At 39.4% G+C, this 13,555-nt stretch overlaps 1 protein-coding gene across 1 annotated transcript; it reads left to right on the top strand.

The window, feature by feature from the left end:
- Window positions 1–3,564: 3,564 nt before the first annotated feature.
- Window positions 3,565–12,590, top strand: scp2b (sterol carrier protein 2b). The gene is made up of 5 exons (XM_030434257.1): window positions 3,565–3,722; window positions 5,140–5,230; window positions 7,643–7,772; window positions 8,129–8,208; window positions 11,922–12,590. Exons 1-5 carry the CDS (start codon window positions 3,700–3,702, stop codon window positions 12,015–12,017), a joined length of 420 nt encoding a protein of 139 aa, XP_030290117.1. The 5' UTR covers window positions 3,565–3,699; the 3' UTR covers window positions 12,018–12,590.
- The last annotated feature ends 965 nt before the right edge of the window (window positions 12,591–13,555 follow it).

Raw genomic sequence — 13,555 nt, 5'->3', positions numbered from 1 at the left:
GAAGCTGTTGAGGAGGTTCTCCTTAAATACTCTCTATGACTGATGAACAGTTACTTTCGATTTCTCTCGTCCAATTAGGATCATAAGGCAAGGACCCCCGACTGCAGTACGCAGATCGGGGAGGGGCTCAATGTGTCATGAGGCACCCTGACTTTCATTGCCCAGTAACTGAAACCTACAGCCACCCATCTGTCCATCATCCCATACAAACATGCTTTCAGTTTACTTTTTATGGACTTGTTTCATTTTCTTGGTTCATACTGACAAGTGGGCCCTGAGTCATAGTATACCCAGTTTCCACTTGTAATTAACTTTTTGATCAAGATAATATGAAACTATTAACAAGTAGTTTACAGAAGGTGTACTTCATGTTACAGCCATGACTGTGACCCTGACATTCCTGTTCCCAGTGTCCCATCATCTCTCCATGTGGTCATAACACTTTAAAGTGTCTTTAAAGCTGCAGTCTGGAGTTTTGAGTTCAAAAATAAGAATAACACCAACAACATACGCCCTGATTGTTTTATTTCGGACCATTACGACTAAATAACGATGACGTAATGCTGATCCCTGAAGATATCCCGAGTTACAAACAATATTCCTAAAATCGCTGTAAGAGGGAATTATTGCAAGCGTAAATAAATACATTTTATAAATCAATTAATGCCTACATCTCTTTCTAATATCACATTTTTGCATTCAGTGACATCTTCATCATTTATTGAGCAGTGTACTTATTTGTTTTTTATTTTTTGTTCCAGTCCTCAGGATACAGGAGCTCCTCCCAGTGTTAAAGGCCTCTGACTGACTTTAAATTCAGTACCACTTAAAAACATAAGCCACAAAAACCCATCGTCACTTTCACAGTCAACATAATGTCCTCTTAGATGTGAAGTCATTTACACAGTAGGTTATTTCTTCACAGGTGAAAATTATTGGACAGTATCCGAGAGGTCATTCAGTGCTCACACAGCACATGTCAGATCTCAAACATGCACGATGAAGGCCTGCGTCCTGTGAAACATTCATTCCCAACATGTGGTGATGTGGTCTTCTGGCCAGCAGACGGCAGTGTTTTCCTGATTATCATCCGGCCCTCCACACACATCGAACACAGACAAACACACCAGTGGGAACCTTGTAACAGAGCAGCACCGCCTGGCTGCCCGTGGCTTGGCGACCCATTTGTGATGGGTGAGAGAGTGATGAAGCCGGAGTCAGTCGGGCACTTGGCCTCGAGCCCTCCCCCACTCACCAGACTCTGCCTGCCACAATCTGAGGCATCCTCCCCCCCGACCTCCCTCGCAGAAGTATTGAGGGTGAGAGTTCACTGCTGCCATTAGACTGATGAGATTTTCCACTCATGCTGCACATACGATGCAGTTTCATCTGCTGACCTGTCCTCTTTGCGTAGCAAAGACAAGTGTGTTTTACACTTTTAAACTCTCTCTTATCTGGCTGTCTTGATTGTTTGATATCCTGCAGTTATTGTAGAAAATTTACTGTATCTTCAAATAGTGACGTTAAAATATGAGAGTGGCTGAATGTACGTGTTGATGTGTCTGCTTATCTCCTTCTCTGACACCATCGTGTTTCTTAAAGTTACAGTAGCTGAGACTCTGGCAGTAAGCCCGGAGCATCAGTGTGCGAATGTGTGCTTGGAGTAGAAACGTGCAGAAACAAGGATGAAAAAAAAAACAACAACAACAAAAAAACACAGCGTCCTCTTGTGCTTTCTGCTCACAGTCGTTGCTGAGGAAGGCCACAGGATGAGGACTGTCCTCCATTTCTGTCAAGATTTGTTAAGACTAAATTCAATTCTGGTGCAAAATAAAAGCTTTGAGAGCAAGGATGAGTACAGCTATTAAATAAATACACATAGCTGATCCCAAATCAGCTGTCTGGTAAATGTAAAATGTCTCAGGCCACCTCCTCTGTTCAAAGACGGTTCTCTCTTCTCTGGCCAAGATGTTTACATTGTTTACATTGTTGTCCTCAAAGGAATGATTCTTCTCCTTCAGATGTAAGTGTCGACCTGAGGAGTTAGCACAAAATGCAGATTTCTACATTGCTTTAAATGAAATCCTCTTGTTGTCTGTCTGTACCTGCTGATCCCATTTCCAGTGTGCATTCTAACATTGTGTGTACTTATATCAGTATCTGTCTGACTGTCTGTCACTGCCATGGATTTTATTGCTTGGTGTGTTTGTCATGATGTGACCTGCTGGGATCAGGCTTCATGTATGTAACCCAGCACTAGATTACTCATTAGGTGTACCTGTAGGGTAACCCAAATACAGGGTGACCCATTATACATGTCTTATCTGTACTGACAAAAGTCCAACACAGACTAACGATTGAACTCTGCCACTGTAGCACATATTTTACTGTCTGTACAACCATAAGAAGTGGGTCATGAAATTGTTTTACATGGTTCATGAAATTGTTTTCTTTGTGTTTTTCCTGACTAACTAACCGTAAAAGAAGACTATGTACAACATTCAAATAAACGATAGCTATGCAAACGTTTTGCTACAGCACTCTCAGTGTAATATGTTGTATGAGAATGCACAGGAAGTATTTATTCTTCTATGGCTGGATTAACATTGGATCCGGTGGTGCGGCGGTTTGAGAGTGTCATTTAATTAACATGAGCCACACTGTGCTGTGTTGTTGTGATCTTTAGCTCCCCCCCAATCCAGAAAGTGGTGGGATTGTTCCAAAAAAGCTGGAAGACGCCCTTTCTACATGTTTGGCAACCGGGCTACATTTGTCCAAATAATTAATTTATGAATAAAAATAATAAAAGAGTAACGTATTACAGTACATGACAGTAATATATTTCTTTAAAATGAAGGTATCCTGGGCGCCCATTACTCCTGTTGGTAGAGCAGCGTCCTGTGTACAGAGGCGGTGTCCTCGCTATATATATATAATGTACATGTGTATAATATATATATGTACATATATATATATATATATATGTACATATATAAATGTACATTATATATAGATATATATATACACATGTAAATTATATATAGATATATATATATACATGTACATTATATATATATATACATGTACATTATATATATGTATATATGTGTGTATATATATATATAATGTGTATATATATATATATATATATACACACACATATACACACATATATACATATACATTATATATATGTATATATGTGTGTGTGTATATAATGTGTATATATATACATGTGTATATATGTATATATGTGTATATGTATATGTAAATATGTATGTATATGTATTTATATGTATATTACATAATGTAAAAAATAAGGATATATATGTCCTTATTTTATACATTTTATTTTTATATCTATTGAAGAAGGAATAATTTATTTTGAGGATAGTTTCCTCGCAGTGACACGGATGCTGTTGGAAATCTGCAATAAGTAAAATATATTTATATTCCCCTTCTCATTGAACTTTGTCAGAACGCTGCTCTGGATATTTTCTAGGTTATGTTGACATGCTTCAGTCAACATCTGGATCATCGATGATCGGCTCTCTGATATCGACACATCGAGTCTGACGATGATCCCAGATCACCAGGAAGAAACCAGGAAGTGCAGCTAACAGCAGCAGCAGCAGGCGAAGCTACATCACAGGGACTGTAAAAACCTGAGGCACTGTGTTCACATAGCGTTAAAGCAAAATGCCTGAAATACTCAAACCAAGGTAAGAATACCAACAAAAGCCGTGTACAGTTAATTATGACTGTGGCGCGTTGGGCGACGTGTTATTGAATAATTCATCGAGGTGACCGTCGTTTAACATTTCACCTAGTTAGCTAAGAAATGTCAAACAAACAAGCTGTCATAACACACGTTGAACCCCTGTAGTGTTAGCTCTTTGATATGCTGCTACACGGCTTCAGCTAGCATGCTAATTAACAACATAATTAGCATGTAATTATGTAGTTTAAGAGTAGTCAACTGTGGCAGGGCATTCACGAAGAGGTGCCACTGTCCTCCTCAACAGGTCTGTGTGGACGAGAGGCTCAGACAGGTGCTCAAAGATGGTGACATCCTGGATTTAGCTGGATGTGTTGATGTTGGGATTCAAGGATTATGAAAGAGGCAGTAAAAGTGGGACATTGACACAGTTGGGTGGGCTTTGTGATGTGTGTCATCTGAGATGTGCTGCAGCTAACCAGTGTTTTCAGTTTGCAGCTATTATGTTGATTATTCTCTCATGTTTTGTTCATGAAAAAAGGGGAAAAAATGTCAAGAAGAGGTCCTCAAATGATTAGATTTGTCCACAATTAAAAGATATTCAGTTTAGTAACAGACAGAAGTGAAGAAACCAGAAAATAGTCACATTTAATATGGTGGAATTGGAGATTATCGAGTTACAGATTGTCAAAATAAGTGGCGATTAATTTGGTAGGTGATATGTAACTGATTAATTGATTAATCATTGCAGCTGTAGTGAATATTCGGTGGTGTTCACATTAGGGGTCGAGCGATATGACTCTTTCAGGGCCAATATCTATATTGATTATTAAAAGTCATGGAGACTGATAAACAATATTAGGGACCGATATTTATTTGCAGTGAAAATGAATATGTTTGTGTCAAAACTTAAAACAACAAATGATGGATTAAACCTAAAATTAACTGATGTCCTGTTCTTCAACACAATTTTCAGATACTTTACTTGAGTATTTAGATTTTTTGCCACTTTATACTTCGTCCCCGCCTTTATTTGTTGTTTACTTTTCAGACTCAGAGTATTCTGCGTTTACAGGTTATTAATTGTGACGTGTTACCAGTCAGACAGTGTTGTGGGCGGGACATTGTGTGAGAGGATGCTGCATCAGAGCCACAGGAACACATTTATGAATTAGTTTATATTATCAGCGATCAGATGGAAAAATCACAGATACCGATTATTGAAAATATCCTGAATATCGGCCAGTAATAAATTTACCCCAACTCACATGTTAGAATATGACATTGATAAGGCTGAACGCACACTGAGCTCAGTGTGCCAATAAATATAGCTTAGAAAAATATACAAATTAGTGCAAGAGTGAATGATTGGTCGTAGTGATGTTGCTAAACTTACTTTCTCCTGTTTTCACCATGTGAAGGATTCAAGCCATGAACACCAGTGCCAGTGACGGACTGGAGGGGTTCAAGGCTCATGCTGTGTTCCAGGAAATCAACAAGAAGCTCCAGGAGGTGATTACATAACGTAACGTAACGTAACATAACAATGTAGTCAGTCACAGGCCGGTGTGACTTTCTATCATTCTCACTTTTTTTACTGTTCTACTTTACTCAAGGCTCTATAAATGCACCCTGACATACAACGAGTTTCTGGGTCTATGAGCCTCGTGGTGGCACATTGGGATCAATTTCCAAACATTCATTTTATTGCACATTTCAAGCTTATGTCAACCCAATCAGACAAATGGTTTCCTCCAAATGTTGGAGGTTTTTTAAGCAGTTGCCTTTGCGTGACCTCAATCATATCAGATTCATCTCAAGCTCGCAGGCTGTGCTGTCTGTGTAATGAATGAGATTTGTCATCAGTGAGAAAATGGCAGCAGAGGGGAGGTCACATGGTTTAGTGTAATATCTCGTGCAACTGATCAAAAAACAGATTTAAAGTTTTGGATGTGGAGCTTATCTTCAGTGAGAGAGAGTCTGTTTTTTTGTTTCCATATTATTTGAATGTGGAGAGCTTTCTGTTTCTATTTAGATCCTAATTTGTTTGGCGGAATCTGGGTTACACTCTCTGCCTTATTGATCTGTGTTCAGCTGTAGTGTGATCTCCATTAACACTTGTATGTTCATAATCTGAAAAGAATAAGTTGGTGTCGCCGGAGGAAGAGCTTTAGCTTTAAACACGTTGCCTCTGTAGTCTGCACAAGATGTTGTCAACAAAATTCTCTTTACATTCAACCCTGATGTCTAAAAAACATGTTGACTACATTTCCCAGCTCGTAAACCATTACAAAGCGAGACCACACTGATTAAAAACTTTGCTCATCAGCATCACTAGGGGTCTAAATCTCTCTAGAGTACCATTAGTATTGTTGTGGTCGATGATCATTAAGCACCTTTATTTGCACACTTGTGAACTTTCGTGAAGTTAAAACATTTAGTTTTGCATTCACACGCCCACCTATTACTAACACATGGTGAACTTTACAGGTAGTTAAAGACGAGATTAATAATTATAGGGTTGGAAAAAAGGAATCAAAATCTAAGAACCTGACACACATTAACAATTATCCCCCAGGACGAGCACCAGGCTTTGAAGCGAGGTTGACATAGTGGCCAAAACCGTGTGATTACATCGTCCATGATGCACTGGGGCCCATAAAGACTTTTTCCCATGAGCTTATATTGTAAACGAAGCGCTGTAAAATGGTGGATAAACTTTTTTCAGTGTCGCAACTCCTGTGAAGTCATTTATTACACGGTAATAATTTGATCCATCCAGTCCGATAACATTCGGAAAGTATGAAAGAGCTGCACAATTAGATTTTGTTTAGTTTTGTGCCCTTTTGAGTTAACCAGAGGAAAACCTGAAGTCAGCCGGCCTCCGTCCGTGTCTCTCTCAAGTTCAGACGATCACTGGGACGCACAATACGGAAGATCTGGGTAATTCTGTAGTCGTACGTTGAACTTTTTTGGCTTCATGCACCACTGAGAAGCTTTCATAGAAATGAATGTGGCTCTCTCTCCGACGTGGATCCAGTTCTCATTATAGATCCACGATCAGGACCTGATTTTGTTAGAAATCTTAACAAATTAGCACAATGGTTAGAATTCATTCATAAATCTGCTCAGAAATGAAATGAAGAAGTCGCTTCTGATCTTTCACAATCATCATTTCATGCGTTTTCATACATGATATAGATTAAAAAAAGACATTTTATGTAGCCCACAGCTGATTCACTAACTCTTTGGCTACATTATTATTACATTCATAAAAATGGTTTATTTCTTGTACATTTGTATAGATTATTATTGTTTATAGTATAGTTTGCACTGTGTATATACATTGTATATATCTTGCTTTATATTTATGTGTGTTTTGTTCTTTTTCTTTCTTTTATTCTTGCGGATGCACTGCTGCTGTAACAAAATAATTTCCCAGTCTGGGATCAATAAAGTAATTCTATTCTAATTCTATTCTATTCTATTCTACCTTCTGTAAGGAGAATCTAACATACTCACTGGGTAAAAGAAAAAATGAAATAGTCATAATTCTATTTTATTGTTTCTATTTGTACGTTTTTTTTACCATTATTTAGGCTGAGAATCACACATTCGTGTGGTTATTGTGTCTATGAACTCTAATACACACATTTACTGTGTGTTGAATTAAAATGTAAAAAAAAAAAAAAAGGCTAAAAGTCTCCTACAACACGTATAGTGTTGGTCACATATGAGAGGTTGGTATTTCTGAGTAGCGTAACTTAATAATAGTATATAAATATACTTATATATATATGGAATCCTGACATAAAACATGCAGTGACTATGGTGTGAGCTTGTAAATAAACTTAATTTGAATGTAATATAGATGCCGTGGTGTTTTGATCTACTGTATGTCAAACCTGTGTGTACTTTGAGCAGGAAGGAGCGCAGTTTGTGAAGAAGATCGGGGGAGTGTTTGCCTTCAAAGTAAAGGACGGCCCGAATGGACAGGAGGCGACGTGGTTTGTGGACGTGAAGAACGGCAACGGCTGTGTTCACAATGACACGGGTGAGAACATCAGCTGCCTGGAGAGCGGTACTGGTGGTTTCTGTTGAATCGACTGGCAGCGGTGACCTCCAGTGACATGCCGTTATGTAAATATTCTACTATGGATGGAAATGCAGTTTGAAGTTCGAGGCCTGCACACACTGTTGTTGTCATGTAGATATACCTTGATGTACGGTGCTCCAGACAAACAGTTCAGATTTTGACAGCAACTCAATAGATTACCATTTTTTTGTTGGCTGCTGAAGGAAGTAATCAGCATTTGGCAGGTGGCTGGTTACTAATGTTGTGCCCACATCCCTGAGATGTATGTTTGTGTTTTTGTAATTAGTCTCTGCTTCTGTGTCTCTGCCCTGCAGATAAGAAAGCAGATTGCACCATTGCCATGTCGGATACAGACTTGTTGGCCTTGATGACGGGGAAGATGAACCCACAGACTGTAAGTATTCACCTCAGTGGCAGTTTGAGAGGATTTATTTTCCATTATCAGAACACACCAGATCTATTTTTTTCAAGAGCAACATCAGTAATGAATGTACAGGTTATAAATAACAATAATTAAGTCACTTTGGGTTAATATTGATGCATGTTTTGTTGTTAACATTTGGCTCACATTTCTTGAAATAACACTTGCATGCCAATATCTACCTTTTGGATAGAGCACGGCGATGACCTTAAAATATTAAGTACAAGTTGATATTTTGAATATTTCAAAAGAACTTCATAAATTGCTCAAACTGGGTGAAAAAAAAATCAAAAACCTTCATATTTTCAACCAATTACCTCGAGATCAATATTTCTTAAGTACTCAAGGGAGAACTTTTGGTGATTTCACAAAATATGAACACAGTGAGATTTTTTTTCAGTGTGGATATGAGAAGTATGAGAACAAGTAGAACGATGTGGTAAGTTCAGAAAATAACATCGCTTTACTTAATAACCTGTAAACGCAGAATACTCTGAATCTGAAAAGAATCAACACTTTTCCAAAATCTAAGATGATATAAAGTCTCATGACACGATAATGATATTATATCGATATTTTGTGTAACTCTAACTTTGGAACTGTGTTTGGTTCATGTTATTCTTCCTCCTCTCACATCCTAAAGAAATCCGAAGGTAACCGAAGGGTCACAAAATTCCACAATTCTCTGTGCAAACATAAAAACTCTAAAGTTCAGCCAGTCTGAGTTTGTCAAAACCAAAGTGGGTGACGTATGAAGTTTTCCTGCTGAGCTGCTGTGGGAGGACAATAACACAACGAGGGATTACAAAACTACCAAAAGAAGAAAGATCACTAGTACATGAGAGATTAAAAATACAGAGGTCGTTCCACTTCGAGTTCGGCCTGAAGTGGTGAGTCGAACATTGAGAGAAGACTTTGTCCATCACTTGTAATGAATCATTTTCGGAATGGACTTCTTCACTGCCAATTTTTAGGACAGTAAGAAATGTTAAATGTGCAGCAAGTCGAGAGAGATTTGATTGTTCAGTCTCATTTCAATCAAAACAGAGAAAATGTGGGTTCCAACACACACGGAGGTGGTCAGACTTCTTTATCTGCAAATAGTTGTTTGATGCTCTGTTAATGTTCAAAATCCCATATATTTAACATTAAGCTGTCCTTTGAGAAATATACAGATAAAGGTGGTTTTCTTTTTAGTAGCAAGACACAGAAAAAACAAGTGAAAATGTGTTTTTATACGTTTTTTCTTAACAAGAAAAACAAGTTTGTAGCCGAGCAGAGAAATTCATGTCAGCTTGGGGGCAAATCAAGAAAAGTCTATATTGTTATACATGTAGTCTTGAATGCTGTTGAGAACAAACATCCAACACCGAACAAAAGAAAGTTGATTTGAAGAAGAAAACAAGGCGCGCTCCAAATCAGGTATTGACGAACATGCCAAGGCCTTTTTTCTCTCGCGTCGTGTCCTCCTGGCTTTTTACTTTCACCCCCGCCTCAGCCTGAGTGTGTTCGTTCCAGAGGTTCTCCTGAAAAAGTGGAACAGTTTCGCGCGCCAGTTGGATGTGGTACGAACACGAAGAGGAAACACTGCGCTGGCTCATTATTTACCGACTGTGCCAGTTTACCGCCCTTCAGACCAGAGGCCATAAAGCCGTTGCTGTGTTGGGTGAAATCATAATTCGGTTCTCCTGCATGCAGCTTTAATGGGAGAGAAACACGACACATGGCAGAAGTTCATTTAATTTCACTCCAGAACATAAAGTGCAGTCAGCGTCAGATATTCTCAAACAGTGGAAACCAAAAGTGGAAAGTAATGATATAAAGATTTAATCCGTGTTTTCGCATTGAGCGCCTGAAATACAACTGTGTGCACAGGAGATACAACTTGTTCCCATATTTTGATTAAATAATTAATAAAAATGATTAAGTCTGCACTGCTCCAAAATGTAAAATAATAAATTGGTTGCACCGTCAAGAAGATTAAATATAAACAAAACTCCCGCTCTCACACACTGATGAGGCCCTCCAGCTGGAACGTGTTGGCTTTGCACATACAAAAAAAAGTGTACTTATCTGCAAGTGCCAGAGTTTAGTTTATTGAATTCATTCCCATGTTTTGATTAATTCAGGAATACAAGATGAGTGTACTTCTCCAGAGAGCCAGCACAATAGATCAGCCTTGTTTAGCATAACGATGAGCAAAGGGGAAACGATAAATCTGAAAAGCTGCATCTGTGGTTTTGTTGAGGTTGTTAAGGTTAAATAGACAGACGGCAACTAGCTGGGTTTGTTTTTTGAGAGTGGACCAGAGGAAGATGGCAACATATGGTCAGGAAGTGATGTGACTTTTAAAGTGAAACTCTCGCCAAAATTCAACCAAGGGTCTTTTTGTGAATGTACCCGAGTCAAACTTTGTCTAAAAGCATAATTACGACTAAAGTGCCACTTTTAAGATTCACTGTATTTTTGTTTTCGGGTCAAACTCATTTTCAATGGGAGTGCTACGGGCACTTTAGCGATAGCATCAAAATCTCTGTTTTTAAAACAGTAAGAAGTCTCGACACAACATGAAACTTTGCTCGTAGTATCACCAGGGTCTCTACACATGAACACGAGCATTGAGAACATAGTTTGAGTAGACAGCGTTTAATAAAAAGAACGTTTTTGGACAACTCACCTTAGCAGATGCTTGTTCTGCTAGCTAGCTTGTTCCTCAAGGTCAATATTGTTTTTTCACTAACGACAAAACAGCGAATTATCCGTGCATTTATATGGAACTAAGCTTTAGGAGCGTTAACTGTCCTCCATGTTACGTTGCATTCTGAGATCAAATTGTTGGGGAATCTGTTAAAAATATGAATATATGGAGCCGGTTATATGATATATTGCTGCACCATATTTTCTCCTGCTTGTACATAATATACATTTTAAACCTTGAAATTAAAAAAATGCAACTGCAGTTTCTATGGCCCTGTAATACAATTTTGTTTTCCACATTGTGTTTCTGTGCTTTTCACATTATGTTTTTCCAACTCTGAGTGATTATGGACAAAAAGCCGTGAATCACAAAGCCACCAAGGTCGTTTGTGTTGTGCGCTGGGGGAGTGCTGCGATGACACACCTCTCAGCCATCAGTCCACGAGCGCTCGCAGTGATTACATGTTTCACGAGTCCCCAGAGAAGCTGTCGCTGCGCTGCTGCCACGATGGATAGCTGAGTGTTTCCACTGCTTTATCCCCCTCATCAGTTAGACATTCGGACCAGACTAGATCATCTTTTTGCGTAATGTTTTTAATAAAAAAAATCAAATTTGATTGTTTCAGTTTACTTTTCGGTCATAAACTCCCATGAAAGATGTTTAATTTTTCCTTCTGGGAACTTGGTTAATATAATAAGAGCTCATTGTTACCTGCTGATCTGGTTTACCTTTTCGTTTCTCTTGTTTATCTCCACATACGGTCACATATCTCTGACTCTACCCCCTCTGCGTCTCTGTGCCACGCAGTTTCCTGACAGTTTATAAGCTGTTGTTGCCGTTGCCCCACTTTCCCCCTGGGTTGAGTTAATCTCTCACGGTAACTCTTAAAACCAGCAGCATGTAGTTCTCTTCCCCCCCGATACAGAGCGAGCCGTACTTCAGATTCAGGACGGTCTGGATGACTTTGTGTTTGTTTTTTTTTTCACAGGCTTTTTTCCAGGGCAAACTGAAGATCACAGGGAACATGGGCCTCGCCATGAAGCTTCAGAGCCTGCAGCTGCAGCCGGGGAAGGCCAAGCTGTAGACGAGACGTCGGCGCTCGCTCTAACAACACGACTGAACGCTGAATAGAAGAATTTAACACCAAGTCTGGTTTCAGATAAATGTGAAACCACCGGACTGAACCACTTTTCCTACTAGCAGCCTCACTGACTGACCCGGGGATTAGTCAGCCTCCCTGCTAATCTAACTGGAACATAAGAATAGACGGACAGATAATTAATTCTCTAATCAAGTCCCTCTCATGATAACGCTGTCAGTACGCTGGAGTCGAGACAGGTACTCCCTGCTAATTCACCTCATGTCCAGTTTTTTTTTTTTTTTTTTAAATAATCTTCCCCCAGTCTGTCGCTAATGAAATCATTCTTTGAGTGTATCGTGTCTGGAAAATGTTTTAAGTAGAGCAGATTGATGTAATTTTTCCACAATCATGGACACAACAGTCTAAGTGCCTCCTCGTCTCAGATTTGCAGTTTGCTCTTAAGGTTTTTAGCCGGCGAGATAGAAATGTTTTTCACTGTGGCCGCCCCGATGTCCCCGCAGTGTTACCATTACTGTACGAAGATTTCTACTAAATAAATCTGTTTGCTGCAACGTCCGTTGGGTGGTCTCTTGGGTGGTCTGTTGACTAATTCTACTGACACAATCATTTTGAAGACCTAAACAACGCAAGGAAAAAAAAAGCCAGAAGAGTTTATCTGTGAACTACACGTAACAACACGCTGGTGCTGTTTTGTTTTTACAGATTGAAGGCTTCTCGGCTTTTATGATCAGACGGTAATGGTGAGTTTATGGACGGTAAAATGGAAATATTGTCCAGATGTACTAACACAAACTGCAGTGTTTATTCAGTGTGGAGGGCGTGATCACACTCCTCCTGGCTCCACGAGATATTAACTCACACACAACTCCTGCAGCCTTTTCAGGGTTCTGTTCGAGGTTACGTTCGTGTGACCCTCCACAAGAATGGACCTCTGTTCAGACGCCACAATACTTGGATGCCACTGTCAGGCTGTGTGGGCGTATGTTTCCCCCCTTTTGGAGGACCTTGCGCTTTTCCAGCACTGCAGCGAGCGACCTGATTCCAGACTGCCACGCTGTAGTTTTTCCTTTTGTAAATGGAGGAGCCGTGGCTAAAAGACAAATCTGTTAACTAGCTGTGACCCAGATTCCACTGCAGCTTTGGCTCGGCTCTTGTAGTTTTCTGGGTCTTACTCTGGAGGCGCCGTGGGGTTATTTCATCGGTCACAAGTGACTGCTTTTTATAAATGTGAGAGATTTCACAAGTTTTAACATCTTATCCATGATGCAGAGAGGAAGAAACATGACACACAAGCTCAGATCTCAATGTCAAATGCATCCATTTAATTCGATATGCATTTTAAAACCTGTTTCAAGAAACTTAAAATCTCACCTCAAGTTATCGCTGAAGAGAAAAAAGGACTTGTTTCACCTCCTGCTTGTTGTTGCACCAGACGGATCAAGTGTGAACGCAGCTTCAGTCTGCAGAGCCATGACACCAGAAACAACACAACACGTTCATATTAAACGTTTCGTGTGTCC

This window comes from Sparus aurata, chromosome 11, assembly GCF_900880675.1.
Source record: "Sparus aurata chromosome 11, fSpaAur1.1, whole genome shotgun sequence".
Lineage (NCBI taxonomy): Eukaryota > Metazoa > Chordata > Actinopteri > Spariformes > Sparidae > Sparus > Sparus aurata.
This window is presented reverse-complemented; position numbering and strand designations above follow the sequence as displayed.

Bases quoted from the DNA above. Each gene is read 5' to 3' on its own strand.
- scp2b (XM_030434257.1), top strand. From the start codon at position 3,700: ATGCCTGAAATACTCAAACCAAG. The intron at 7,773-8,128 runs GTGAGAACATCA...TCTGCCCTGCAG, and splicing joins CTGTGTTCACAATGACACGG to ATAAGAAAGCAGATTGCACC. The intron at 8,209-11,921 runs GTAAGTATTCAC...TTTTTTTCACAG, and splicing joins GGAAGATGAACCCACAGACT to GCTTTTTTCCAGGGCAAACT.